The sequence below is a fragment of the Neophocaena asiaeorientalis genome, unplaced genomic scaffold (genome assembly GCF_003031525.2).
Source record: "Neophocaena asiaeorientalis asiaeorientalis breed wild unplaced genomic scaffold, Neophocaena_asiaeorientalis_V1.1 scaffold293, whole genome shotgun sequence".
NCBI classification, from domain to species: domain Eukaryota; kingdom Metazoa; phylum Chordata; class Mammalia; order Artiodactyla; family Phocoenidae; genus Neophocaena; species Neophocaena asiaeorientalis.
The window spans coordinates 1267729-1295219 of NW_020173920.1; the positions used below are offsets into that span (position 1 = coordinate 1267729).

At 39.7% G+C, this 27491-nt stretch overlaps 1 protein-coding gene across 2 annotated transcripts; it reads left to right on the forward strand.

The window, feature by feature from the left end:
• The first annotated feature begins 333 nt into the window (after positions 1 to 333).
• PLAAT1 (phospholipase A and acyltransferase 1) lies at positions 334 to 21051 on the forward strand. 2 transcript variants are annotated; one of them, XM_024752132.1, is made up of 8 exons: positions 334 to 473; positions 630 to 759; positions 4276 to 4340; positions 5287 to 5388; positions 6082 to 6215; positions 6704 to 6842; positions 10641 to 10909; positions 20843 to 21051. In XM_024752132.1, the coding sequence occupies exons 4-8, from the start codon at positions 5301 to 5303 to the stop codon at positions 20942 to 20944; spliced, it is 732 nt and encodes a 243-aa protein (XP_024607900.1). In that variant the 5' UTR covers positions 334 to 473; positions 630 to 759; positions 4276 to 4340; positions 5287 to 5300; the 3' UTR covers positions 20945 to 21051. The 2 variants fall into 2 exon arrangements, with proteins under 2 accessions (XP_024607900.1, XP_024607901.1); XM_024752133.1 differs by lacking the exons at positions 4276 to 4340; positions 5287 to 5388.
• Positions 21052 to 27491: the final 6440 nt, after the last annotated feature.

The window sequence follows — 27491 nt, forward strand, 5'->3', positions numbered from 1 at the left end:
CTAGACCAGCCCTTGGTACAGGGAAAATTTGATGCAGGAACGTCCCAGTGGCGGGGCAGGGTGTCCTCGGTTAGTTACCGCGCTGGGGCTGCGCTTCGGCGGCTGGGTTTGTGTATGTGTCTGTGAGGGCGGAGAGCAGGTGTGGTGTCGGTACTCCCAGGGGTGCGGAGGGGACGGAGGCGGGCGGGCGGAGGGTCACCAGGCGGTGGCGCAGCCCGGCCCGGGCGGCAGGAGCAGCGAGCTTGCGCTGCAGCGTCGGAGCGCCAGGGCCTTTCCGCGCGGCGGGGTGGCGTTGACGCCGGAGGCCGGCCTTGGCTACCGGCAGTACGCCGCTGCCGCCGTGCCCTCCCCCGGGCGCAGATGGAGTGGACCCCCGGCCGGTAGCTGGAGGGGCAACAGCGGCGTGGCCGGCGCGACCCCAGGACCCTCGCCGCTGCCGCCGGTGGGGAGAACAACCCAGGCTTCAGAGTGAGGTGTACTGGGGAGGGGGAGGGAGGACCTCTAGGACCCCGACAGCCTTGCTGAACCGGCTCTCAGACGAGAGAGCCCCAGGGACCAGTAGAGAGCTTCTCATTTAACCTATGTCCCTCCTCCCCCCTCGCCCCCCGCCCTTTTTCTTTTCTTGCAAGTGGGAGAACAGAGTCCATGGGGGAAAGAGAGACTTGCTTTCCCGTGTGACACAGCTATCAAGTGGCAGTACCAGGACTGGACCTCGTCTTGCTTACTAAGGCCTTGTATCCACCGTCCTCACTGAAATGAGTATGAATAATGAGTATTTATTATTATAATATATTAAGTTTGGGAACTATGAATGGTGATATCACTGTGGCATTCAGGACTATTAATGTAATTTGTGTGCTGGAAAAGCCCAGCCGCTCTGGCCTCCCTGGGCTCGGGATCCTAGTTCCTTCATTTATTAAACATTCCCTGGGCAGTTACTTGTGACAGCCACTCTGCAGCAAACTGCAGGTGTAGAGATAAACAGGAACCAGCCCTCCACGTGGAGCAGAAGAGAAAATTCCCCAGACGTCAGTAACTCACGCAGGGGTAGCAAACGCAGTGGGCATTAGAGAGATAAAGGAGTAGTGGTAGCTCGGAAGGAGATGTCACTTGTGGCTGAGAGGAGGTGGACCTTGGGGAGGAGGTGACATCTGATCTGGATCCTTAAGAGTGGGTCATTTGGAAATGGGCAGCGCATTCCAGGTAGAAGTTTCTTCGGTATTAGCAACATAACTCCAGGTGAGAGTGAGGAATAATGGTTTGGTTTGCCTAGAACGTAGGGATGAATAAGGAGTCCAAGATTACAGAGGGAGCGAGATTCGGAGTCGACAGGGGGATCCACGGAGGGATTCCAAGCTAGGAATGAGGGGGCAATGGCTGAGGATGGTTCATTTGGCTGGGAGTTGGAACCCTCAGCTGTAGGGAGAGGATGTGGGAGCAAGGATACTGGCAGCTCTGAGGGTCTGTGAATTAGCCGCTCTGGGAGCCTAGGGCTTCATGGAGCCATCTCAGTGTGGCAGGGCTATGGATGAAAAAATGCAGCTTTAGTGGGAAATGGTCCAAACTGAATTGGGAGACTGTTGGACTGTAGGGACAGCCCGTGCTTATGTTTCAGACTGCCAATAGCATCCTCGGGAGTAGTTTGTGAAAAAGTGCTCTTAGTATTCTTGTAACACAGGTCGCCCCAGGGACACAAGCAGCAGTTAATCAGCCTGTCCCTATCTGTGCAGGGGGGCCGTTATTTCTTCTGATGCATCCCGGGGGACCAACCAGGAGCTATAAACAAGGAAGCTTGTTTTGGCACGAAACAGGAAGTTTCTTGTACAAAGATTACAGACACTCTTTATTGTAAACTAGTCAAACCATTCTGTGCAGACGAACTGTTAAAATGAAGTACTTTTACCTTAAAGGTGACACACAAAGATTTCAGCAGAGGACTTACAAATGTATCTGTAATTGGTTCTGTATTATCATGTTCATGAAGCACTACATAGCATACTTGCACTTGAATGGAATGGGTAGATGTCCATGTAAATCAAATTACCCAAGCAGACAGGTTTTAGCCATTTCCCTAAGGTATGATGAGTCTGGGAACCTTCTAAACGCTTCTAGAAGCTTCTCATCTTGACACCTCCCCTGCAGAAGAGCAGGGGTTCCCCAAGGCTCCACTTCCTATTACTCACTGGTTCCACGTATGAATGTTTAAAAACTTCCTGTGTCGTCTTATGAAATATACATTCTGTATGCTTTTGCAGCTTCTCTATCTAATGAATGTTTGAGAAGGGGGAAAAGATGAAATATCGTTTAGTAGCAATTCCTTTGGCTAGTGATGTTAATCAGTGGAGTAAGGAAGGAGCATGCAGTCTGGAACAAGCAGACAGACCTGGGATTGAATTCTAGTTCTGTCAGTTACTACCTGTGTGACTTTTAGTTCTGATACTTAATTCATCTGAGTCTCAGTTTCCTCATCTCTAAAAAGGTGATTGTAGTCATCAGCTCACAACTGTTATCCAGTCTCACAGCGTGCAAGAAGGGCTGCAGAAAGGTCAGCAAGGGAGGAGGTATAGTGCACACGGGGACAAGCATTTAAGGATGAGGAGCTGACCTTGGATGTAGGCTGATCTGAGTCCAGATGTGCATTCTGCCCTTTCCCACTGTGTAACTTCGGACGAGTCCCTGAACTGCTGTGAACGTCAGGTTCCTCATATTTAAAATGGGGGAAATAATTATATCTACTTTGTGCTGTTGATTTGAGGATTGCACAGTTTCTGGGAAATAGAATGAGATGAACACTAGAGGTGAAAGGGACCTCGGAAGGCCTCCTCACCTTACCAGCGCCTCCCCCCGGCCCCCTGGAAATCTTATTTTTATCAACTGTGACTGTGTTTAAACCTTCCCAGTGCCAGAGACTGATATCTGTACAAGGTGCTCCATTCCATTGTTGGATCACTTTCAGTAAAAGAGAAATTCTCCTCGTATACAGCTAAAAGTTGCCTCATTGTAACTTCCCCATATTGGTCTTCTTCTATGCTCTGCAGGGGAAAAAAATACATTGATCTTTTTTTTTTCATTAAAGATTTTTATTTTGAGCTAATTGTAGATTCACATGCAGTTGTAAGAAGTAATACAGAGAGATCCCTTGTACCTTTGCCGGGTTTTCCCCAGTGGTAACGTCTTGCAACACCCCACTGCAGTATCACAAACAGGTTATTGACATGGACCACATGGAGAGGCAGAGCATTCCACCACCTCTAGCATCTTTCATATGTTGCCTTTTTATAGCCACACCCACTTCCTTCTTACCACTTCCTTAACCCCTGGCAACCATTATTAGTTCTCTGTTTCTATAACTAGGTCATGTCAAAATGTTGTATAGATGGAATCATATATATAACATGTCATGTCACTGGCTTTTTTCACTCAGCACAGTTCTCTAGAGATTCATCCTTGGTTGTGTTGTTGCATTTATTAATAGTTTGTTCTTTTTTATTCCTTAGAAGTAGTGTTCCATGGTATGGGTGTACCACAAATTGTTTACTGTTCACCCATGGAAGGTCATCTGGGTTGTTTCCAGTTTTGGCCTATTATGCTATAAACATTCATGTACAGGTTTTTGTGCAAATATAAGTCTTTAATGTCTTCAGTCTCTGGGATAAATGCCTAGGAGTGCAATTGCTGGACCATATTTTAGTTACAAGGTAAGTTTTTAAAGGAATTTCCAGACTGCTTTGAGTGACTGCAACATTTTATATTATCAACAGTGGTGAATGAGTGATCCAGTGACTCCACATTCTTGCCAGCATTTTCTCTGGTCACAATTTTTTAATTTAGCTATTGTGATAGGTATGTAATGCTATCATGGTTTTAATCTAAATATCCCTAATAGCCAGTGATGTTTAACATGGCTTGACATCTGCGGCTCTTCTTTGATGAAAGGTGTCATTGTGTCCTTTGCTCAAGTTCTAATTGTATTCTTTGCTTCTTAATTGTTAAGTTTTGAGAGTTCTTTGTATGTTCCTGATATTGGTCCTTTCTTGGATTAGTAGTTTTCAAAAATTTTCTCCTGCTCTGTAGCTTGTCTTTTTGTCCTTTTAATAGGGTCTTTTGTGCTGCAAAAGTTTTGAATTTTGAGGACATCCAATTTGTCAGTTTTTCCTTTTACGAATAATACTTTTGGTGTCAAGTCTAAGAACTCTTCGTTTACCCTAAATCCTGAGGATTTTCTCCTACGTATTTTTTCCTCTATGTTTTATAATTTTATATTTTACATTTAAGTCCCAAAGTGACAGAACTAGCATGGAGAAGACCTGAAACAAGAGCTCATGTCTCTCACACCTAGGGTAGTTATTTTTCCCTCCGTATTTTATAATACAAGTGTTTCAGGGAGTATTTTAAAAAGGTTGGCATTTGCTAATATCACTTTGTAGCTGTAAAATGGGATAATAACATAATAAACTCAACTCATGGTAGATTTTTTAAAAATGAATTAGGGTTAATTGAATAGTGCACTTGAAAAAACACGTTACACTACAAAGTACTTTCTGTTCAAATGGTGGTTATTATTGTAAGCTTGGCTAGGTCTCTGAATGCTAACAGGCAGCTGTGTGTGCTTGCTGCTTCCTTTTCATGGGAAATGTGTTTGTTTATATCATAGTATAGTATCTATTTTTCCTTTTAGTGCCCATGTGGCCAAATTGTGAACTGCCATATTAATAAGACTCAAACATATTTCAGAGGGTGGTTAGACTTAATAGTTTCCATAAAGTTGTTTTAATAGTTATTTTTCAACAGATGGACAGTTTGCATTTGGCCTCATTTCTGTGACAGTATGATGATTGAAGTTTTCAACAGATGGCATACAAATACTTGGGAAAACACCCTCCCAATATTAATTGTTGTAAAAAAGACTTTTAGTGTGCCAGGAAAATGATAGTCTGTATCCCCAAGCTCTTTGCGTATGCTATTATAATTATAATTTAGATGATTTGGAAGTTTCCCTTTCTGGCACTTGGGTTTATTTTGTAAATGAGTATATGTATCTACATTAGAGTGAGAGATGCAGAGGAATACTCTGTTGTCAATTAGATATTCAACATGGATGTAACATGAAATCTCCTTTTGATTATCAATGAATGTACATAACTTCCTCTTACTGAGTCATTCTACTTGGATGCTGTACATAGGAAATGTAATGTTCCATAAAAATCAACCATCAGAGACTTATATGTTCTTTCTGAAAAGTACTGACTTAAAAGGAAAAAAATTCACCAAACTGTGAATTTTCAGACATACCCATCAATATGATGAACTTCCCAACCTTCCAAGTTGTCCCCCTTCTGCATCAACCACCTTGCACTGTTTTGGGAATCAGAAATGAGGAAGCAGACAGTAAGTGGGGCAGTTGGGGAGTGGTGGAAATCTGTGGGAGTGTTTGTGGTTGTCACAATGACAAAGGGTGCTTACTGATATTTAGTGGGTGTGTTATCGAACCTGGATTTGGGTCCCCTTGCCTGACATGCAGCAAAGCCAACCTGTTGACACTGGGTTGTGGTGAAGGAAAGTACAGCATTTATCGCAGGTTGCCGAGCAAGAAGAATGGGCAGCTCATGCTCAAAAGTTCTGAACTCCCCAATGGCTTTCAGGGAAGGGTTTTTAAAGGCAAGGTGAGGGAGGGGCCACAGGGTGTGTGATCAGCTTGTGCTCAATTCTCGGCTTGGTTGGCATCAAGGTGAAGTTTCAAGCATCATTAATCTTCTGGTTTCAACCAGTCTGTGTCTATGTGCTTGAAGTCAGTAGTTTTCACCTGATGGGGTTCTGCTTCCTATAAAAACAACTTAGGAATGTGTGTCAGATATTTATCTATATATTTCAGGGAACTGGAAGTTTGGTGACTCCGCTCTCTGGCTGATTTATAGTCTAAATTTCCCCACCCAGCAGCTATTCTTTTTTTCTACTTCTTCACCTTTCCTAATCATTAACTCTTGAGCCAGCCTTTTAAGACTCAGGGGAAGCCTGGAAGACTAAAGCAAAAGCCTTTTTTCTTCAAAGGACAGGGACATGGGGACTTGTATATGGTTTCAGGTGGAGGCCAGTGTGCCTGGGTCTGCACAGCACAGTTCAGCACAAGGAAGAAAGGTCCTGTGTCCTACAGTATGCCTGAATATCTGACTGGACACTCATCTGAGCCTGGAGCTTGTGTCCGCTTAAATCACAGAGTAAGTTTTGCAGGATAAAGTATACTTTTGCACAGAAAGTGAACACCCAGACCTCTTTTTGATTTTACTAAGTCACTATATGAAAGGCTGAAAGACTTCTGATCTTCTGCTTCTGAATCCTGACTTTTTTCATGCTAAGTGCTTTATTATATTTTTTGTGTAGTCATGAACTGAACATTTACATAGTAAAACAGGTATTATCATGAAATGCTTATTATAATAAAGGAGCCCTGGGGTTAATCAGTATGAGAAGCATTGCTATAGAAAATTAAGCAATGGTAGAGAAATTCTTTCTCCACTTGTCCACATGTGCACACATAATTCCATATAGGAATCATTGAAAGAAAAGGACAGTGGTGTGAATCTAAGTATTTAATAAGGAATGCAATCCAATAAATTCTGTATTGCCATGTTTCTATAGAAGCCTTGAACTGATTTTCCTTTGCCAAGTCATATCAGCTAGATCTTCTTTGTGTCTGTCGTTGCAGATGGCGTTTAATGATTGCTTTAGTTTGAACTATCCTGGCAACCCTCAGCCAGGTGATTTGATTGAAGTGTTTCGTCCTGGCTATCAACACTGGGCACTGTACTTGGGTGATGGGTATGTTATCAACATAGCACCTCTAGGTAAGGTTTGTTTCCAGAAGCTCCTGGGAGCTTTTTAGTTTTCTTGTTACAAGAAGGAATCATGAACAAAATCATAAAATAAAACAGACTAGAAATAAAATGTAGAAAGTAGATAAATCCAACGGATCTAGGTTTACAGAAGGACCTTCTAAGACTAAAGTGGCATTGAAAAAATCACAAAAGCCAATTAACATTAAAATTTTAAACCCCTGGATTAAAAAAACACAGTTAAAAAGTAAATAATCAGCTGGGGAAAATATTTGCCACAAACATGACAAGAGTCACAATGTCTTTATATGTAATACAAATAGATTATTTCAATTCATTCAGCATCTATTTATAGATTTTCCAGTATGTGCCAAAGGCTATTCTAAATGCTAGGGATACATAAGCCAGTCCCTACACAGTGGAGCTTACATTCTAGTGGAGAGAGAGAGGGAGACAGAGACAGAGAGAGAGGGAGAGGGGGAGAGAGGGAGAGAGGGAGAGAGCAAGCCTGAGAGAGGGAGCATGAACAAAATACAGAAAGTAATGTTAGATTAGAGATAAGTGATAATGGAGAAAATCATAGAAGCAGGATAGGAAGTGCTGGGGAGTTGTGGCTGCTGCAGTTTTAAATTAACTGGTCAGGGAAATCTCATGAGAAAGTAACATTTGAGACACAACTTGAAAGAGGTGAAGAAACCCAGCACGTGATATTTGGGGAAAGAGTTCCTTAAGCTGAGGGAACAGCAGCGAACACCCAAATCCCAACAAACAAATGGGTAAAAGATTGTGAACAGTCTGTGGAAGACAAAAATACAATACCCATTTTTAAAGGTTTCAGCTTTTCAGTCATCTAGGAATTATAAAATAAAATGACAGATTTTATGCCTCTCACATTAGCAAAATTTAAAGAAATGATAATCTGTTGATAAAGGTATAATGAAATGAACACAGGGATACTGTTGACAGAAATATAAGTTGATAAAATTGTTCGCAAAAACAATTTAACAATATGTGCTAAGAGTCTTAAAGGAGTTTATATGCTCTGACCCTGTAATTTTACCTCTATGAATCTATTCTTGGGAAATACTTTTAGAGATACTAATTTAATATTTGCGTATGAGAATGTTCACTTCTATCTCATTTATAATGGTTTAAAAAACAGAATGGATCAATGGCCAGCAAGGGAATGGTTAAGTGAATTATGATTTAGCCACAAGATATTAGGTATCTGTGTCTGGCAGAATTTTTTTTGCGGTATGTGGGCCTCTCACTGTTGTGGCCTCTCCCGTTGCGGAGCACAGGCTCCGGACGTGCAGGGTCAGCGGCCATGGCTCACAGGCCCAGCCTCTCCGTGGCATGTGGGATCTTCCCGGACCGGGGCACGAACCCGTGTCCCCTGCATCGGCAGGCAGACTCTCAACCACTGCGCCACCAGGGAAGGCCTGGCAGAATTTTTTAGTTGCAAGTAACATAAATTCAAATTCACTTAAACAAAATGGCAAATTCATTGCTTCAGTGAAGGCAACTACAGAAAGAGTAGAGATGGTGCTGGCCTCAGGGATGCCCAGATCTAGGGGATTGAACACTATCAAAATTCTCCATCCCACATCTGCATTCTTTTTCTATATATTGTCTTCATTATCCCAGGCTATGTCTAAGAAGCTGAGCTGATGACCATAAGCATTCTTAGGCTCTCATCCTTACAGGCTTGTGACCCACAGGAGAGAGTTACTTCCTGCCCATTGCAGTTAGAGAAATCATGGAGAATGACTCTAATTGTCTGGTGTGGGTCCCATGTCCATCTCTGAACCATAACTGTGTGCAGGAATAGGATAGTATGACTGGCCTAGAGTCTTTTCCAGAAAGGAAGAAGCAGTGGTAAGATGGGGTGCTCAGTAGACTAAAACAATAATACTTTAACAGCTAAAAATCATTTCTGGACATCTTTAATTGCATGAAAGATGATCTTGTATGATAGCTCTTGGAAAATTCCAGATTAAAGTGCATTGTGTAATATGGTACCTGGTTTGCAAGGAAATCATATACACACACATACATGTTAACGCAAACATATACACACACATATACAAGTGATAATAAAAGACAGTACAAATACATCAAAATAATAATAATAGTTATTTCTGAGTGGCAGGATAATAGGTGGTTTATATTTATTTATGTGTTTATGCTGTATTTTTCTGTATTTTCTACAGGTTTAGAAATGAGCACAAATTATTAAGAAAAAATGTATGCAAATAACAAATAGCCTAGAATAATTTTTCCTCAAGATACCTTTATAAAGAAGTGTTTATAGGCCTAAGTCTTACTATCTTGAGAGCTTCTGAGAACTGTTAATGAAGTGATTTTTGCAAGATTTTGAGCTATTTGCCTCTTGTTCTAGAATATTGGAAGTGGAAATGACAAATAAAATGACATTTACGATATAGAGCCATTCATTCTGTAGAGTCTAATAATTAACGCTAAGCAATTCTTTACATTACCTCTGCAGTTTTCACATTTGGAAAATAATATGAGGTTTTTGTGCTGTTTTCTTTTTTCCCGCCTTAAGCTCCATCTTAATGTGGTTCAAGCACTGAGCTTTGATCCTGTAGACTGAAGTTAAATTCCTGTTTCTGTTAACTACTTGTGGGATGTTCCACAAGCCAGTTTATCTCTCCAAGCTTTGATTTTCTCATCGGTAAATTGATTACATCAAACTAGTCAAAAAAAAAAATTGAATAATTCTAACTAGGATATATGTGTCCTATGAACTTGTAATGTGTAAGAACTTTTAACGTGTAAGATAATTAACTGGAAATGCTGCTCCAATGAAAAGGATTTTGGAGGAGAGAAAAAAAGAGGAGTGGAAAAAAATGTTTGCTTTTAGTCATAACTGAAAGGAAAAGTGTCATAACACTGGTTATACAGAGACCCTTCATCTCATGGTTTACTTGAACAATGGCCAAGCATAGCAGTCTCGGGCAGATGGAGAAGGCCTAGGGCCTGGTGTTAAAGCCGAACACTAAGGAATCAGATGCCTCAGGTGCTGACTACGGCACGCCAGGACACAGAGGTTCCAGGCAGTCTAGACCAATGCTTACTAATAGAGGCAGTAAGATGGAGTGGTAGGGCATGGGGAATTGTGACAGGTGGGTAGGGCGCAGCTAGGGGCCACATAGAGTTGACAGTGCCTACTACATTAGGTTTAGTTTTAGGACTTAGTTTCTTGGCTGAAGGAACTAGCAAAACAAGGCAGGGCCCCAGCCTGACGCCAGCTGACCCCTCAGAAGACTGGGGTCCCCTGCAGGTTTCAAAGTGAAGCCTAATTAAAAGAACAGGTGTAAAAACAGAGCTGGGTGTAAGGAGTGCTGCTTAGATGCAGGACAAGAGCACTAATCATAATGCACTACTGCTAAGCCCAATGGTATTAGTTTGGAAGAGTTCAAATGCTGAAAAATAGACTGCATCATAGAAAAAGGGGGCAATGATCTTATCTGTACTTTGTTGGAAACATATGCCAAGATCCCTAATAATAATCAATTGATAGAGAACTTATTCCTCAAAAATAGGTAGAGTTTTCACACCCAATTTGTTCTATAAATTTTCAAAAAGATAGGTAGGTATAGATTTTCAAAAAGTTTTCTTATATTCTCACTCATATAGTATTGAACAAATGTTAGTGATAAATTAGAGAATGAGGGTTTACTGTTAGTAAGCTTAAATGGTTTCTGGTTTGAGGATAAGTTAGGATGGCTGTGGAGTTCACTGGGCTGGGTCGCTATATCTTGCTAACCAGAATTCTCCTTATAGACGATGGCATTTCTGCATCGTTTACAAGCGCCAAGTCTGTATTCAGCAGAAAAGCCCTGGTGAAGATGCAGCTTTTGAAGGATGTTGTGGGAAATGACACATACAGAATAAACAATAAATACGATGGAACATACCCACCACTCCCCGTGGAAGAAGTCATGCAGCGGTCAGAGTTTGTTGCTGGACAGGAGGTGGAGTATGACTTACTTGTCAACAACTGTGAGCATTTTGTGACTTTGCTCCGCTATGGAGAAGGAGTTTCAGAGCAGGTGAGTTTTCTCTAGGAGAAATGGAAGTTTCTTACATTGGGAAAATAATAGCTACTGACTATGATCAAGTTTTCAGGCCAGATGGAAAAGAACAAGAAAATATGAGAACACTGAAGGACAAAGGAGGGAATCGAGTTGCCCAAGGTCATGCAGCAATTTCATGACCACACTGAGACTAGAACATTCGTATCATGAATTTGGGTTAGAAGGGACTTGAAGCAGAGTGAAGACCATAGCTTTCTGTCATTCTTATTGCCCTCTGTCCTTCGGTATTTTTTCCCATTACCCCACCATACAGCAATTAAATCAGTAACTTTATATACTGAAAAAAATATGATGAAAAGAATGCTGACATTTTTGAGTGGGAGTTCATTTGCCGAAAACATAGATGGTAATAGTGAGATTCTTTTCCATTAGCTGAAGGAGGCTAACTGACGCCATAGCTTGGTGGCTTTGTAGATGTCTTCTGTTTCCTTGCAATGCTAGTTTCAAATAAATGTTGTGCTTTTGAGGAGATCCTTTGATTCATTGAGCTTTTGGAGGATTTTCAGTGAATTAATTGACTTTTAAAAAAATTATTTATTTATTTTTTGGTTGTGCCGGGTCTTAGTTGCAGCAGGCAGGCTTCTTAGTTGTGGCTCCAGGGCTCCTTAGTTGTGCCATGCGAACTCTTAGTTGCAGTATGCATGTGGGATCTAGTTCCCTGACCAGGGATTGAATCCTGGCCCCCTGCATTGGGAGCTTGGAGTCCTATCCACTGTGCCACCAGGGAAGTCCCTGGTGGAGGACTTCCCCCACCAGAGGGAGTAGCTTATAGTTTTGTTATTTACCATCACTATTAGGTAGTATGTTGGATTCCTCACTAAAAGCATGCCCTTTCCCTACCTATCTTCCCACCAATCCAATTCCATCATTGATGTTTTAACCTAACGATTTATTAAAGTGGTGTGAGAAAATGAATATATAAAGGCTTCCAGTATCTTTAAATGGTGGATCTGTTATATAAATGTCTATTCTGAGGAATGAAGTTACAATTCTGCTCACGAAAGCTTGGGAAAATGGGAGATGGAACATAATGAAAAGATACATTTGTTTTTATTAAGAAGTAATTTAGTTGGAAATTCATTTTTATTAGGAAGTACATTACCATAATGAATGTTCTATTCACATGTAGCAATAAATTGCTTCTGATCCAAAACCCAGAGGATGTGCACACAAGTTTCAGCTCACCTTTGCATTGAAAAGTAGTGGTATGGCTAAGAAATAAAGTTTGTTAATGACAAAGTTGTCCACTGTACTCAATCAGTATTTTTTTTTTAATGTGGCCAAATCAAAAGGAATTAGAGCCATCTTTTTGCTTTGACTCTCACTTGTAATCTATCATCTTTCCACCTTTCATACCCAGATCAAGACCCATGAAAAAGTAACCATTTTTTTAACAACTAATAGAACTGTTCTTTAGCAGGTTCTGATGAAGATGGTGTAGTGACAGCCTTAAGGACACACCTAAGCTTTGGAATTCTGCTGATCTGAGCTAGAGCCCCATCTTCGCCACTTCATAGCTGGATGACTTTGGACACATTGTTTATCAGTTTCCTAATCTATAAAGCGAGGTTGTTTTATAGATTGTAAGAGATTTTTAAAGTCTCTTAGCATACTCCGTTACATATTATTCATCCCAATAAAAAGTGTACTTTCATAGACTACTTTTAATTTCAGTATTTTAGCAATTTTATAGATCTTTGTTGACACTCTTCAGTAAAATTCTCTTGATCTAAGAAACTACAGCACTCGAATTGTTATTTTTATTTCTATCAATAATTAATAGTGTTAGTACTAATAATAACTAATATTAGATTTGTTTTCCAGGGTCCCTTTAAGGCTTAGGGGTCTTGAGCATAGAACAGTATCCTTGGGAAATGGCTGTGTATTTCCCCCAATTTAAAAAACTATAAATACATAAAAAGGTTAGAAAGGTGGAAGGATTGTGGCCCCATCTTTTTCTTCTTTGTACTTTTCTGTATTTTTAAAAAAATTAATGGACTTTACTTTTTAGAGTAGTTTTAAATTCACAGCAAAATTGAGCTGAAAGTATAGAGTTCCCACATACTCCCCCTTCCACACACATAAATGTATCCTTCCCCACTGTCAACATCCTACAGCAGTGTGGTATATTTGTTACAAAAGATGAACCAACATTGGTACATCCTTATCAGCCAGAGTCCATAGTGAAGGAAACCAGAATATGCCACCCCCAAATATGTCACTTTGGCATAAGGATTATTTTGAGCAATTGAGAGACACCTGAGTAGAAGCGGTTACAAGAAAAGCTCTCTGCCCTCCCCCTATTTGCCTAAAAGCAGGACATAAATTTTCAAAGGTGTTCCTCCTTCCCACTCTACCAGGAAGGACAAAAGTTCATCATCAGGGACAACCAGTGGTTAATTTAAGATGCTTATCAGCCTAGAGAGGGCACTGGAGGTATCTACATAACAAACTACATACAAGCCTCTGTTTACCATTAGTTTCCTGTATGTTTACCTTCCCACAGACTGTTGCCCTTGGAAGGCAACAGTGTCCTGTCATTTCTCTACACATTTATTGTTCGTTGTTGAAGATGCTATATAAGCCTGAATTCTTTGTGTCTTATTTTATTTATTTATTTTTATACAGCAGGTTCTTAGTTATGTATTTTATACATATTAGTGTATATATGTCAATCCCAATCTGCCAATTCAGCCCACCACCACCACGCCCTGCCGCTCTCCCCGCTTGGCGTCCATACGTTTGTTCTCTACATCTGTGTCTCTATTTCTGCACTGCAAACCAGTTAATCTGTCCCATTTTTCTAGATTCCACATATATGTGTTCATATACGATATTTGCTTTTCTCTTTCTGACTTACTTCACTCTGTATGACAGTCTCTAAGTCCATCCACATCTCTACAAATGACCCAGTTTCGTTCCTTTTTATGGCTAATATTCCACTGCATATATGTAACACATCTTCTTTATCCGTTTGTCTGTCAGTGGGCATTTAGGTTGCTTCCATGACCTGGCTATTGTAAATACTGCTGCAATAAACACTAGGGTGCATGTGTCTTTTTGAATTATGGTTTTCTCTGGGTATATGCCCAGTACTGGGATTGCTGGGTCATATGGTAATTCTATTTTTAGTTTTTTAGGGAACCTGCATACTGTCCTCCAAAGTAGCTGTATCAATTTACATTCCCACCAACAGTGCAGGAGGGTTCCCTTTTCTCCACACCCTCTCTAGCATTTGTTGTTTGTAGATTTCCTGATGATGCCCATTCTAACCAGTGTGAGGTGATACCTCATTGTAGTTTTTTTTTTTTTTTTTTACGCCACCAGGGAAGCCCCTCATTGTAGTTTTGATTTGCATGTCTCTAATAACCAGTAATGTTGAGTAGCTTTTCATGTGCCTCTTGGCCATCTGTATGTCTTCTTTGGAGAGATGTCTGTTTAGATCTTCTGCCCATTTCTAATTGGGTTGTTTGTTTTTTTATTATTGAGCTGCATGAACTGTTTATATACTTTGGAGATTAATCCTTTGTCCGTTGATTCGTTTGCAAATATTTTCTCCCATTCTGAGGGTTGTCTTTTCATCTTGTTTATGGTTTCCTTTGCTGTGCAAAAGCTTTTAAGTTTCATTAGGTCCCATTTGTTTATTTTTGTTTTTATTTCCATCTCTCCAGGAGGTGGGTCAAAAAGGATCTTGCTGTGATTTATGTCAAAGAGTGTTCTTCCTAGGTTTTCCTGTAAGAGTTTTATAGTGTCTGGTCTTACATTTAGGTCTCTAATCCATTTTGAGTTTATTTTTGTGTATGGTGTTAGGGAGTGTTTTAATTTCCTTCTTTTACATGTAGTTGTCCAATTTTCCCAGCACCACTTATTGAAGAGGCTGTCTTTTCTCCATTGTATATCCTTGCCTCCTTTGTCATAGATTAGTTGACCATAGGTGCGTGGGTTTATCTGTGGGCTTTCTATCCTGTTCCATTGATCTATATTTCTGTTTTTGTGCCAGTACCATATTGTCTTGATTACTGTAGCTTTGTAGTGTAGGCTGAAGTCAGGGAGTCTGATTCCTCCAGCTCTGTTTTTTTCCCGCAAGATTGCTTTGGCTATTCGGGGTCTTTTGTGTCTCCATACAAGTTTTAAGATTTTTTGTTCCATTTCTGTAAAAAATGCCATTGGTAATTTGATAGGGATTGCATTGAATCTGTAGATTGCTTTGGGTAGTATAGTCATTTTCACAATACTGATTCTTCTAATCCAAGAACATGGTATATCTCTCCATCTGTCTGTGTCATTTTTTTTTTAATTTTTTATTTTATTTATTTATTTATTTTTATTTTTGACTGTGTTGGGTCTTTGTTTCTGTGTGTGGGCTTTCTCTAGTTGCGGCGAGCAGGGGCCACTCTTCATCGTGGTTGCGGGCCTCTCACTGTCGCAGCTTCTCTTGTTGCAAAGCACGAGCTCCAGACGCGCAGGATCAGTAGTTGTGGCTCATGGGCCTAGTTGCTCCACGGCATGTGGGATCTTCCCAGACCAGGGCTCGAACCCGTGTCCCCTGCATTGGCAGGCAGATTCTCAACCACTGCACCACCAGGGAAGCCCCTGTTTGTGTCATCTTTGATTTCTTTCATCACTGTCTTATAGTTTTCTGAGTACAGGTCTTTTACCTCCTTAGATAGGTTTATTCCTAGTTATTTTATTCTTTTCGTTGCAATGGTGAAGGGGATTGTTTCCTTAATTTCTTTTTCTGATCTTTTGTTGTTAGTGTATAGGAATGCAAGAGATTTCTGTGCATTAATTTTGTATCCTGCTACTTTACCAAATTCATTGATTAGCTCTAGTAGTTTTCTGGTGGCATCTTTAGGATTCTCTATGTATAGTATCATGTCATCTGCAAACAGTGATGATTTTACTTCTTCTTTTCCAATTTGTATTCCTTTTATTTCTTTTCTTCTCTGATTGCATGGCTAGGACTTCCAAAACTATGTTGAATAATAGTGGCGAGAATGGACATCCTTGTCTTCTTCCTGATCTTAGAGGAAATGCTTTCAGTTTTGCACCATTGAGAATGATGTTTGCTGTGGGTTTGTCATATATGGCCTTTGTTAGGTTGAGGTAGGTTCCCTCTATGCTCACTTTCTGGAGAGTTTTTATCATAAATCGGTGTTGAATTTTGTTGAAAGCTTTTTCTGTATCTAGTGAGATGATCATATGGTTTTTCTTCTTCAATTTGTTAATGTGGTGTATCACGTTGATTGATTTGGGTATATTGAAGAATCCTTGCATCCCTGGGATAAATCCCACTTGATCATGGTGTATGCTCCTTTTAATGTGTTGTTGGATTCTGTTTGCTAGTATTTTGTTGGGGATTTTTGCATCTATATTCATCAGTGATATTGGTCTGTAATTTTCTTTTTTTGCATTATCTTTGTCTGGTTTTGATATCAGGGTGATGGTGGCCTTGTAGAATGAGTTTGGGAGTGTTCCTTCCTCTGCAATTTTTTGGAAAAGTTTGAGAATGATAGGTGTTAGCTCTTCTCTAAATGTTTGATAGAATTCACCTGTGAAGCCATCTGGTCCTGGACTTTTGTTTGTTGGAAGATTTTTAATCACAGTTTCAATTTCATTACTTGTGGTTGGTCTGTTCATATTTTCTATTTCTTCCTGGTTCAGTCTTGGAAGGTTATACCTTTCGAAGAATTTGTCCATTTCTTCCAGGTTGCCCATTTTATTAGCATAGTGTTGCTTGTAGTAGTCTCTTATGATGCTTTGTATTTCTGTGGTGTCCATTGTAACTCTCCTTTTTCATTTCTAATTTTATTGATTTGAGTCCTCTTCCTCTTTTTCTTGATGAGTCTGGCTAAAGGTTTACAATTTTGTTTATCTTCTCAAAGAACCAGCTTTTAGTTTCATTGATCTTTGCTATTGTTTTCTTTGTTTCTATTTCATTTATTTCTGCTCTGATCTTTATGATTCCTTTCCTTTTACTAGCGTTGTGTTTTGTTTATTCTCTCTCTTTGAGTTACTCTTCCCTGAATTTCTCCCATGAGTATATGAGATATGCATGTTAATAAACTTCTGTTTGCTTTCCTCTTATTACAGAGCCTCAGCTGAGAACTTGTTATGGGTAAAGGAAAAAATTTTCTTCCCCTAAAATAGTTAACATAAGGGTTCACTCTTTATGTTGTAAATTCTGTTGGTTTTGACAACTGTGTATGACATCTTGTATACTCTGCTTAATCATTCCCTCTTTCTCTAAATCTCTGGCAACCACTGATTTTTTTTTTTTTTTTACTGCCCTGTAGTTTATCTTTCCCAGAATGTCATATAGTTGAAATCATACTAAGCAATATGCACTTAAAATTCTTCCATGTCTTTTCATGGTTTTGTTGCTCATTTCTCTTTATCGCTGAATAATATTCCCTTGTCTGGATGCACCACAGTTTATTTTTCCAGTCACCTACTGAAGGACATCTTGGCTGCTTCCCAGTTTTGGTAATTATGAAAAAAAAGCTGCTGGAAACATTTGCATGTAGGTCTTCTGTGGATGTTAATTTTTGACTCATTTGGATAAACACCAAGTTTTATGATTGTTGGATCATACGGTAAGAGTATGTTTAGTTTTGTAAGAAGCTGCCCAGCTGTCTTCCAAAGTGGCTGTACCATTTTGAATTCCCACCAGCAATGAACAAGAGCTCCTGTTGCTCCAAATCTTTAGCATTTGGCACTGTCAGCGTTTTGGAGGTTAGCCATTCTGATAGGTACATGGTTGTATCTCCACTGTTTTAATTTGCAATTCCTTAAATATGTATGTTGTTGGACATCTTTTCATGTCTTATTTGCTCTCTGCATATCACATTTAGTGATGTGTCTCTTGAGATCTTTAGCCCAATTTTAATTGTGTTGCTTGCTTGTTTTCATATTGTTGAGTTTTAAGAGTTCTTAGCATATTTTGGAAAACAATCTTTTATCAAATATGCCTTTCACCAATGTTTTCTTCCAGCCTGTGGCTTGTCTTTTCCTTATTTTTACAAATTCCTAAAATCAACATTTCTCACTGTTCGAGTCTAAACAAGTTATTAAAATGTGTCTATCTTTGTGGAAGATAGCAACACCCTTGGATGGGCCTGGACAAGCTGACAGACAGTACACCCTGACTGTGTTTCTTTGCATAGCACTGCAGCCTTAGAGTCTTGGGGGAAGAGGGATTTTGATAACCCCTACAGTCATCTGTGACCCAGCTAAACTGATGTCTGGACCCAGCTGCTTCAGTTATAGCTAATATTTCATTGGGCATGTATATATAGATCCTCAGAATGGGTTGTTTACCATGCCCCCCCCACGCCGAAAGCCCTATAAAGGATGAAGTGTGCAGGATAGGATTTGGTGATCTTATAATCCTAAATCAGCCATGAAGTAAAAGCTCTTGTTCATGCTGTTTCACCACAAAAATCCTGGGATTTTATAATCTTGCAGGTCAGATCCCATTACACATAACTCTAAGGGATTGTCCAAATTACATGTGCTTTTTCCGTTTAGAATGCAACTTGAAAAAAATAAATGTTTGGGATTTGGGAAACTGCATGCTGGAAGTGGCTTTATTATAATTGTATCTTGCCTGTGCAATCTCAGGGGATTTTGAGTTAGTATTAAGTTGTCTGTCCCCTCCCCAGGTCTCTTAGATTTATGGGATTTCTCTCACATGTTATGTTTCTAGTGGCTGAAAGATACCCAGTGAGTTAGGACTGCATCTAGCTGGGGCCACCCCACCCACAGGATCCTGCCATTTTCCCAGGGCTGTCCTCTGCTGCCATTTGATGTCTCTGTTTAAAGACACCAATTGCACCTTCCTGTTTTTGCATTGCCTGCCATATTTTCCTGAATCAGCCCTCCTTGGAATCTCAGCATCTGCCAGGAATTGCATGAGGTTTGGGCTTGGTTTATAATCCTTACTCCCTGTCTGATTATTGATTCTGCCCCTCTTTGGAATTTTGTCTGGTATCTTGTATCTCCCAGCCCTTTTTTGCTCCCCATGAGCTATGTGGGTAGCTCTATGCTATAGTGAATTCTGACTCTCTCCTGGGAAGCAACTTAGGTAGCAACTAATTAAAAATTACAGATAAAAGAAATATCCAACTAACCAAATACATTAAATTAGAATTGTAAACTAAAATAGGATTTTTCAGTTGTTTACCAGTGTCATTCTCTTTGGCAACTGGGGATGGTAACAGAACAGGGAGTTATAATTATAGGCCTCGTCCCTACAGACCACAGGATGATGTAATGAAGTGAATACTCTTGCCATTGTGCTTCTGTCCTGGCTAGAACCCATGCTGCCTGCTCCCCATAGGGAACCCACAGTTAGGGAGGGAACATTATGTGGCATATGGGGGTGGCAGGCTCTGTGGTGGAGGGCTGTGGGTTAGACAGAGGGCATGCTCCAGTGTGAGCTGGGTCACAGTTTCCAGCACTGGGGCTGGTCTCCAGAGTAATTTAGGAAAAATGTTTTGCTTTATTTGAAAGCCCGATTCTTAGCTCCCAGAGAATAACTGTTGTTTTCAGAATACCTGATGACTCTGAAGTATCTGAATATGACCTTTGGGTCATAAAATTGCACTGCAGATGGAAGGCAATATTAGTTGAGTGCCATGAAACCATGAATATTCATCAGTTCCGTCATCATGATGATGATTAATACCCTGAAAGATATAAATGTCTGAGCTCCTTTATGGACAGTGGAGCTTGAGAGTGGTTTATTTTCATTTGTCTACATGAGAAATTACTTTTTGACATGATAGTTATCATCAGTATTGACTTCTCTTGAAGTTTGTTTATCAGAATAGAAAGTGTATCTACCAAATAAGAGCCTATAGGCATTGAGCTCAAGTCACATCCCTGAATTATTTTCCTAACAGACATGAAGTCAAGGAACACACACACACACACACACACACACACACACACACATACAGGTCCATCCAAATGCTGTCATCTTTTTAACAGACTTCTTGAATGAGTGCTCCCACTTTCTTATCATGTCTACACCCCTCAACCAATACACACACACACACACACACACACACACACACACACACAGGATATTCACCTTGATATAGAATCAACCAAACCAGTATGTGTTTAGGGGGTTTCATAGGGGGAGAACACATGGTTCAAGACTAAACTATATCTAAACATCCTGGTGGTACGACCTCCCTCGGGCAAATCACTTTTAACTTCTCAAGTTTTACAAAACAGGAGTAATGCTACCTCCCAGGGTTACTATGACAATTATTAGGAATTGTGGCATAATGAGTTTGTAAACTCTCAGAAGCTATAAAAATATGAGGAATCTCGGGCTTCCCTGGTGGCGCAGTGGTTGAGAATCTGCCTGCTAATGCAGGGGACACAGGTTCGAGCCCTGGTCTGGGAGAATCCCACATGCCATGGAGCAACTAGGCCCGTGAGCCGCAACTACTGAGCCTACGCGTCTGGAGCCTGTGCTCCGCAACAAGAGAGGCCGCGATAGTGAGAGGCCCGCGCACCGCGATGAAGAGTGGCCCCCACTTGCCACAACTAGAGAAAGCTCTTGCACAGAAACGAAGACCCAACACAGCAAAACTAAAATAATACATAAACTCCTACTCCCAGCATCTTCTTAGAAAAAAAAAAAAAATGAGGGATCTCTACCTATGTGTATTTCTATCTTTGTCATAATTATAATAATTATAAATTTATTTCATCAGCATACAGAATTTTAATTTTGCACTGAGTTTTGAATTCATCCATTGTACATTAAAATGGGTCTTCAGTTTAGGAAACAAGCTAAAGCTGGGGTTTAGGACACTGAGATGCTTTTAGAATAAGATGTGTTTTTGTTTGTTTCCTGTTTCCTTATAGGCCAACCGAGCAATAAGTACCATTGGGTTTGTGGCAGCTGCCGCTGGTGCCTTCTCTTTCCTTGGCTTGTTTCCAAAAAGACTAAGAGCAAAATACTATTAATTTACTGAAGAGATATTGGAGCTGAAGGAATTTGTGAGGAGGAAAGGAAACTTGGGATGAATACTTATTTTCAATGTATCATTATTGTTCCAAATTCCAATGATGGATGGCAGGCTCTTTAATAAATTGTTTACTGGTATTGTCTCATCACTGAGCCATGGAAATTTTTCTCCCTACTAGCATAGATTTCCTGTGGCAGCTTGAGTAAGAAGCAGTAGCCTTTTGAGTGAACCAGCAGAGGATCTTAATATCACATCATCATTTATCTTCTATAAATATTGTTTTCCTTTCCCCTGAGGGTAACTATTTTGTATTTGCCAGAGGGATAAAGAACCTTTTATATGTGATTTTGAAAAAAAAATGTTAAGAGCCCCAAATTTTGGGGTTGACATCAAAATTCGTATTCCTTTTCTGGTGAGAAAAGAATTTTGGAAATTCAGCATTTGGTCAGGCAGCTTGAAGAACTTTTGATTAATAAACCATTTGAGGCTGGACACCCATCTCCTTGCTCCTGCGTAGATGGGGGCAGGGGGTGAATGGGAGAAGGAACTGTCGGCTCCAGTGTCTCAGATCCAGTGATTTCCCTGGAAGCGACTCATTTGTAAGGAATATGTGAGAAGCTGGAGTGGGCTGTTACTTCTACAAAGCTCCATCGTTCCCTTTGGATTTTGAAGTATTTCAAGAATTTGACCCTCCTAACCTTAGCAAGAGATCATTAAATGTAGGTTTAAGGTGCCGTATTTAGAAAACAATATCCTGTGTTACTTTTCAAGGCTTTTACTATGTCAAGGAGTGTCATGATTTTACCCTTGCATTTTATTGATTATGTGTTGAACGAAACACACTACTTTTTAATACCTTTCCAGTGGAATTCTTATCGGCAGCAGGTGGGGAGAAGTGGATGCAGGTCTCTATACCCTGGGATTATATCAGATATTATAACATTACCCTACAAACAACACTGCCAGCTAATGACATCCTTAATGTGCCATCATTAAAAGTATGGCATTAAATAAAGGAAAAGTTTAAGTAAATTTAGGGGGTTCGGGGTGGAATGAGGGAACCAGGAATATGGTAGATAAAGTAACTAAACAGATGACTCAGTGAAAGTCTTGGACCTATTAAACTGATTTAGATTTTACTCCCAGGCCAGAAATACTTTACAATCTAATTGCAGGGTTAAGAATAATGATAACAGAAGGGGTCATGTGCTACCATCAGGGCAAGTAGAGACCCTGTCTCTCTTCCTGTTCCCTGACTAATTGCTTCCCTTTCTTATGGCACCATTTCTGTTTGCAGATAAACCCCCTTCCTGCAGATAAACTCTCTTCCCCCCCCACCCCCGTTCTTCTGGGAGGTGTGTCTCCTACCTGATAGCATGATCCAAAATTATCCCTGCATTTTTATTCTAAATTCAGTTTCATATTCCTTTTATGTCCTACTCTCAATAGTAAAATTATAAAAGAAAAAAAAAAAAGGCTCTTTCCTAGTATTGACTAATCAGGGTGAGATTGGCAGCAGCTTAATGTGTTCTGTCTCCCTGGGTGTGCTTACTTTTTAATAAAGATAACTGCAGAGGACAAATCTTAGCCCTAAACAGGAGACTGGGGTGTGGTGAAATTTCCACACTGGCCTATGGGTGAGGGAATGGAATTGGCAACACAGAGGACATCCTGAGGATCCTCAGGTCAAACCCTTCTAGAGGACTCTGAACATGTCCACTCCAGAAGGCAGTCCTAGCAATACTGAATGATACTGCAAAATCACAAGTGTGCTTTTAAATGAAATTCATGGGTTCATTTTTCACAGGTAGTGTTCAAGTCTCTAGCAGTTTTCAGCCTTAGAGATAAGCTCACAAAGTTAGCCATCAGTCTTCTCAAAAAGTGGCCACTCTTGGTGATGGGCCACTTAAGCCTGTCTGGTTTGTTTTTCCTATAGGTGATCATTTGATATGTGGCCATGTTCATTGTGCTTTCATCAAACATTTTCCCCAAGACTACTTAACCTTTCTCTGAGTGTATTTTTAATGAAGTCTAGTGTAGAGTCCAACTTTATCACGTCCAGTCTCCACCTTCAAAAAAGATGTGTGAAATAAAGATCATCGCCTATCAGATACCTAATTGGTTGTTGAAAACCTGAGTGGTGGGAGGCTGTACATTTGTTGAAAAAAGATTTAAAAAAAAATCTTTTTAGGCTATCTACATGTCATAGTGTATCAATTGAATCTTCTCATTCTAAAGGTCAAATTACTAAATACAGATATTTCAGCTCAAGGAACCTGAGCTGCCGTGTTTTAGGTTGACATGTGTTTCTTAATCATAAGCTAAATTAGACACATTTAAAAATTGTCACTCTCCAAGAGCTGCACATCCAAGAAAAGGTTAAAAATAAAATAAAATATTTGTTTGAATAGGAATTTGCATTTATGCTGCTGGTTTGTGTAAACAGCATAAAATACTATTTACAGCAACGAATTACTGAAATTTGAAAACACTTTTTCAATCCTAAGGATTTCAGAATTGGAAAGACATGATTGAATCCATGCATCACAGCATTAGGCACGTAATGGGCACTCTTAGAATGGGACTGGTTAACTAATTGCCTATGACCCATTAAAGATCTGTTTAATTAGCAAAATTAGATTTATGCTTACAAGGAAAGCCTAGTAGGGAATTTAAAATGTTCACTAGGAATAAATATCCTCTCAAGGTCACAGTGAGGTTGATATATGTTAAAGGTAATAAAGTGTAGAATATATTTGTAAAGCATGTACCCGTTCTGTGGTCCTTAACGTGCATCTGATAATTGATTTAGATCATGAAAAGATGAAATGGAACTTAAGTCGTTTAGCATCCTGAGAATTGTCATGCTGTAGATACAAACATTATGGGTCCCTTCCCTAGGATTGCTTCTTTTAAGATGAGCAATGCTGGGTCTGGGCCAACTTTTGGAGTTAGAACTTGAGATTTTCCTCTGTCAGTAATAAAAAGCAAATAAAAGTGCCATGCTTCTTTGAGTGAAAAGTACATTTTAATAGTTTATTTCATTACCTTTGTGATCTACTCTGGACCTTCTAGCTCACAGGCCCCAAAACAATATACTTTGGGAGATGCCAACTTTGGTGGAGTTTGCTTAGATGTTAGCTGTGCCCAAGCCAAGATTATAGGCAATTATCAGACACCTCCATCATTCTCCACTTCCACACTTACCACAGTTAGAGCTGAATTTTCTGAAGTAAATTTCAATTCTTGTTTCTCTATTAAAATCATATAAAGAAGCAAAACGAGGAATTCTGTGACCTTGGGAAAAGATATATGCATAAATGTTCTTTGCAAGTGAATATAAGGTTAAGTAAACATGTGACAATTTATTGAGAGAAGCTTTTTTTTTCAGATTCCTTTATTTCCATAGATGAAAGTAAAAATATGTTGATGAAACTTTCAAAGATCAAACTGTCCTTCATTTTTTCTTTCTTCTATTGATGTTCATACTATTAATTTTACTACCGTGAAAAGTTGTGCATTTTAACCAGGATAATGCTATGCATTGTGAATAAAGTTTGTTAGAAAAAAACCGATACTCTAGGAAATGCATTATTTTTCTCAATGGTAGAGGATACAGTCAAAATAAACATATTCAAGGTTCTTTGTTGCAAGGCTCAATACACTGAGAAGTGCACTTTGAATCTTCAGATGGAGAAAGAAAAGATAAGGGTAGACTATCATCACCTCTCTACAGTGTTTTAGTTTCTGGGTAAAAGAGGGATGCTGTTAACAATTCTGATTACAATCTGGTCCAAAAATGTTGTTCTGTGGTTTGGCCTCCCAATTTGAGTTTTTCTTTTGGAATCTGTTCAGAGCTTTCATAGCCTTGGTTGATGTAGAATCCATTTGTGCCATCGCCTGAATAATCTGTCCTGTTTGTGGGAGGCCAGATTGGGTCTTCTGCCAGTTTTTTTTTTTTTTTTTGCCAGTTCTTATATTGACTTTTAGAATGGATTCCACATTTTTTCTTGATCAGTAGCCAGAGCTCTCGATTTTGAAGGATGGAAAATCAGGTGGAAAAAACAATTAAACCATCATCCACTTCCCCTGGCAGCCAGGTTGCTTACTGCCACCCTTGTTTTCCCAGGCCTTGCTCTAAAGGTTCTTATTACTGATGCTGTGGCCCCTTCTCTCTGCAGCCCCACGAAACCTAGCAGCTCCCCGGGTTCTTTCCCTTGAGAATTGAGAGCGTGCTTGTGTTCACAGAAATCTCCAAAAGCTTACAGCCTTTCATTTCCACAGATTTCCTAGTTCAATCCTGGTTGGCAATTCACTTAGGATTATTTTACTGCCGGACTGAACTGATAACAAAATAATGTACTCAAAATCAAGAGAAGAAAAAAATCACTGCTACCTGTGCCATGCCACAAAGAAGGTGTCAAATAATGATTTGTTGAATGAATGAATGAACTCTAGAAAGCAAATGGGTTTTGCTTTCCATTTTTTTTGTGGGGGGGGGTCTCTTTTTTCTGTGCTTACAAGTACACACAATTTTTATGCATTTATAATAATAGAATTGGTCAAATCTTGCATTCCACTTTTGTTTATACTAGACTCTCTGTCATATACAGTTTGTAGCTACCATCTTCTCAATAATCATTTTTAATGATTGTATAACATCTCTTCAAATTGCTGTATTACTATTTATTTAAACAGCATCTCTACTTCTGAACACTTGAGTTGAATTTAATATTTTGCCACTGTAGATAATACTGTGATGAAAACCTTCATACATACAAGTTTCTTCTCTCTTTTTAGGTTGTTTTTTAAAATAAAGTCTCAAAAATGGAATTCCTTTGACTGTGAGAAATTTTATGTGCATTGTGTACAACGGGATATTTGTATGTAAACATATTTTTTCTTAACTTGGTCGATGCCTTTTCCCAAGGAACTTCAGTACATGAATCTTTTTATTTAACTGTCCCTTAAAAAATAGTACCTGAGCCTTTCACTGAGTAGGTAAAGTCATTTAGTGACACTGAGTAGAAGAGAAATGCTACAGGAGAAGACCTTCAAAGGGTAAGAATTGACTAGAATGAACAATGGCTTCCCTTCTCTCTTAATTAAGGAAGCCTTCCTGAAGACAGTTCTTCCTGAAGAACTTCCTGTCTTCCTGAAGACAGGTCTCATTGAATTTTAGAGCTAGAAGGTCACCTGGTCTAGTCTCTACCAGATTATTAAAAATACTAGGAAAGTACAATACAATGCCTTCATGTGAGACAAAATTAGTTAATTTGATGTTTTGCTTTCTACACTACAGATACTGAGAGCATTTCTATGCAGCCTTCAAAGAATTTCTCATTTCCCCCAAAGAGAACATGTGCCGTATCACTTTGGGGGGTTAAAGTGATTGCTCTAAACAATGAGCATCTGTGGAGAGTCAGTCCTTTATTTATCTCCCCAGAAAAATAATAAGAGCTATACAGAGATTTCTTTACCTGTACACAGAAGGCCACACAGAATTGGGTGAGGGCTGCCACCAAAATTGAAATCCTCCATGATGTGATGGTTAGGATGAACTGTTGAAAAATAAATGCTACCTTTATACTCTGCATACCTTACACTTCAAAAGGACACCTATTATCTAATTTAATTTATGTATTTGTGACAACTCTTTGGGCTTGGAGGGTTGGCATTACTCTCTCCACTTTACAGATGAGAAGGTCAGTACCTTGCCCAAGGAATCAACGCCAATAAATAAATGGCACAGCCAGAATTCAAATCAGATCTGACTGCCTCTCGCTCTGTGTTCCCTCCACTGCCTGACAATAGACACGGAGTAAACGTGCCCTGGGTTGCAGACATGAGACTGGACACTTTGGAGCCTGTGTGTCTCTCTTCATTTTTATCTTCTCAAATAGAGGGAAGATTAAATCGTTCACCTAATAATATTATTACTTCTAATTCTCCCAAAGCAAAAGCTACCTGGAGTTCGTTCTTTCAGTAAAATTGACGTATGAGTTAAAGAAACAAAAGGGGGACAGAAGTTCACATTTATTTTGATAGAAACTAGGTGAAAAAATTTTGAATAATGTTCCCAGCCCTAAATCTAATGGCTTGATGAAAGTTGAACCTGCCCAACCCACCTCCTTTTAAGGATTAGAGAATACACCTTGACCACCAGATATGGACACTTATTTAATAGGTGTGATAGCTACAACTTTCCATGGCTGCTTCCATAGCAAAAGAATAGTTATGCAGCTCCCTTTCAGACCCTAAAGGGTATAGAATACGTAGGATGACTGTGAAGAGGGTGGGCTGCGTTTAGGACTGAAGCCACAGGCCTTCTGCAGTGTCTAAATGCTCACCTTCGATTCTCATCCCTATTCTGATAGGGGTTATTTCAAAGTAACACTATGTTATTTTTTCCCCTAAGTGGAGACAGCTTTTTTTAGGGTTGTGAAATAGGCTCCCTGGGTAAAAGGGTGGTCTGGAGAAGGCTGTAAGATTCGACAGTGGGTCAGATGGTAGCGGATAGACTGGCCCTTTCCCTCCTGCTGCCA

Excerpts from the sequence above, each read along its gene's own strand:
- PLAAT1 (XM_024752132.1), top strand. The coding sequence starts at position 5,301 with ATGATGAACTTCCCAACCTTCCAAGTTGTCCCCCTTCTGCATCAACCA. Across the intron at positions 6,843-10,640 it reads TATCAACATAGCACCTCTAG|ACGATGGCATTTCTGCATCG; the intron begins GTAAGGTTTGTT and ends TTCTCCTTATAG. Across the intron at positions 10,910-20,842 it reads GAGAAGGAGTTTCAGAGCAG|GCCAACCGAGCAATAAGTAC; the intron begins GTGAGTTTTCTC and ends GTTTCCTTATAG.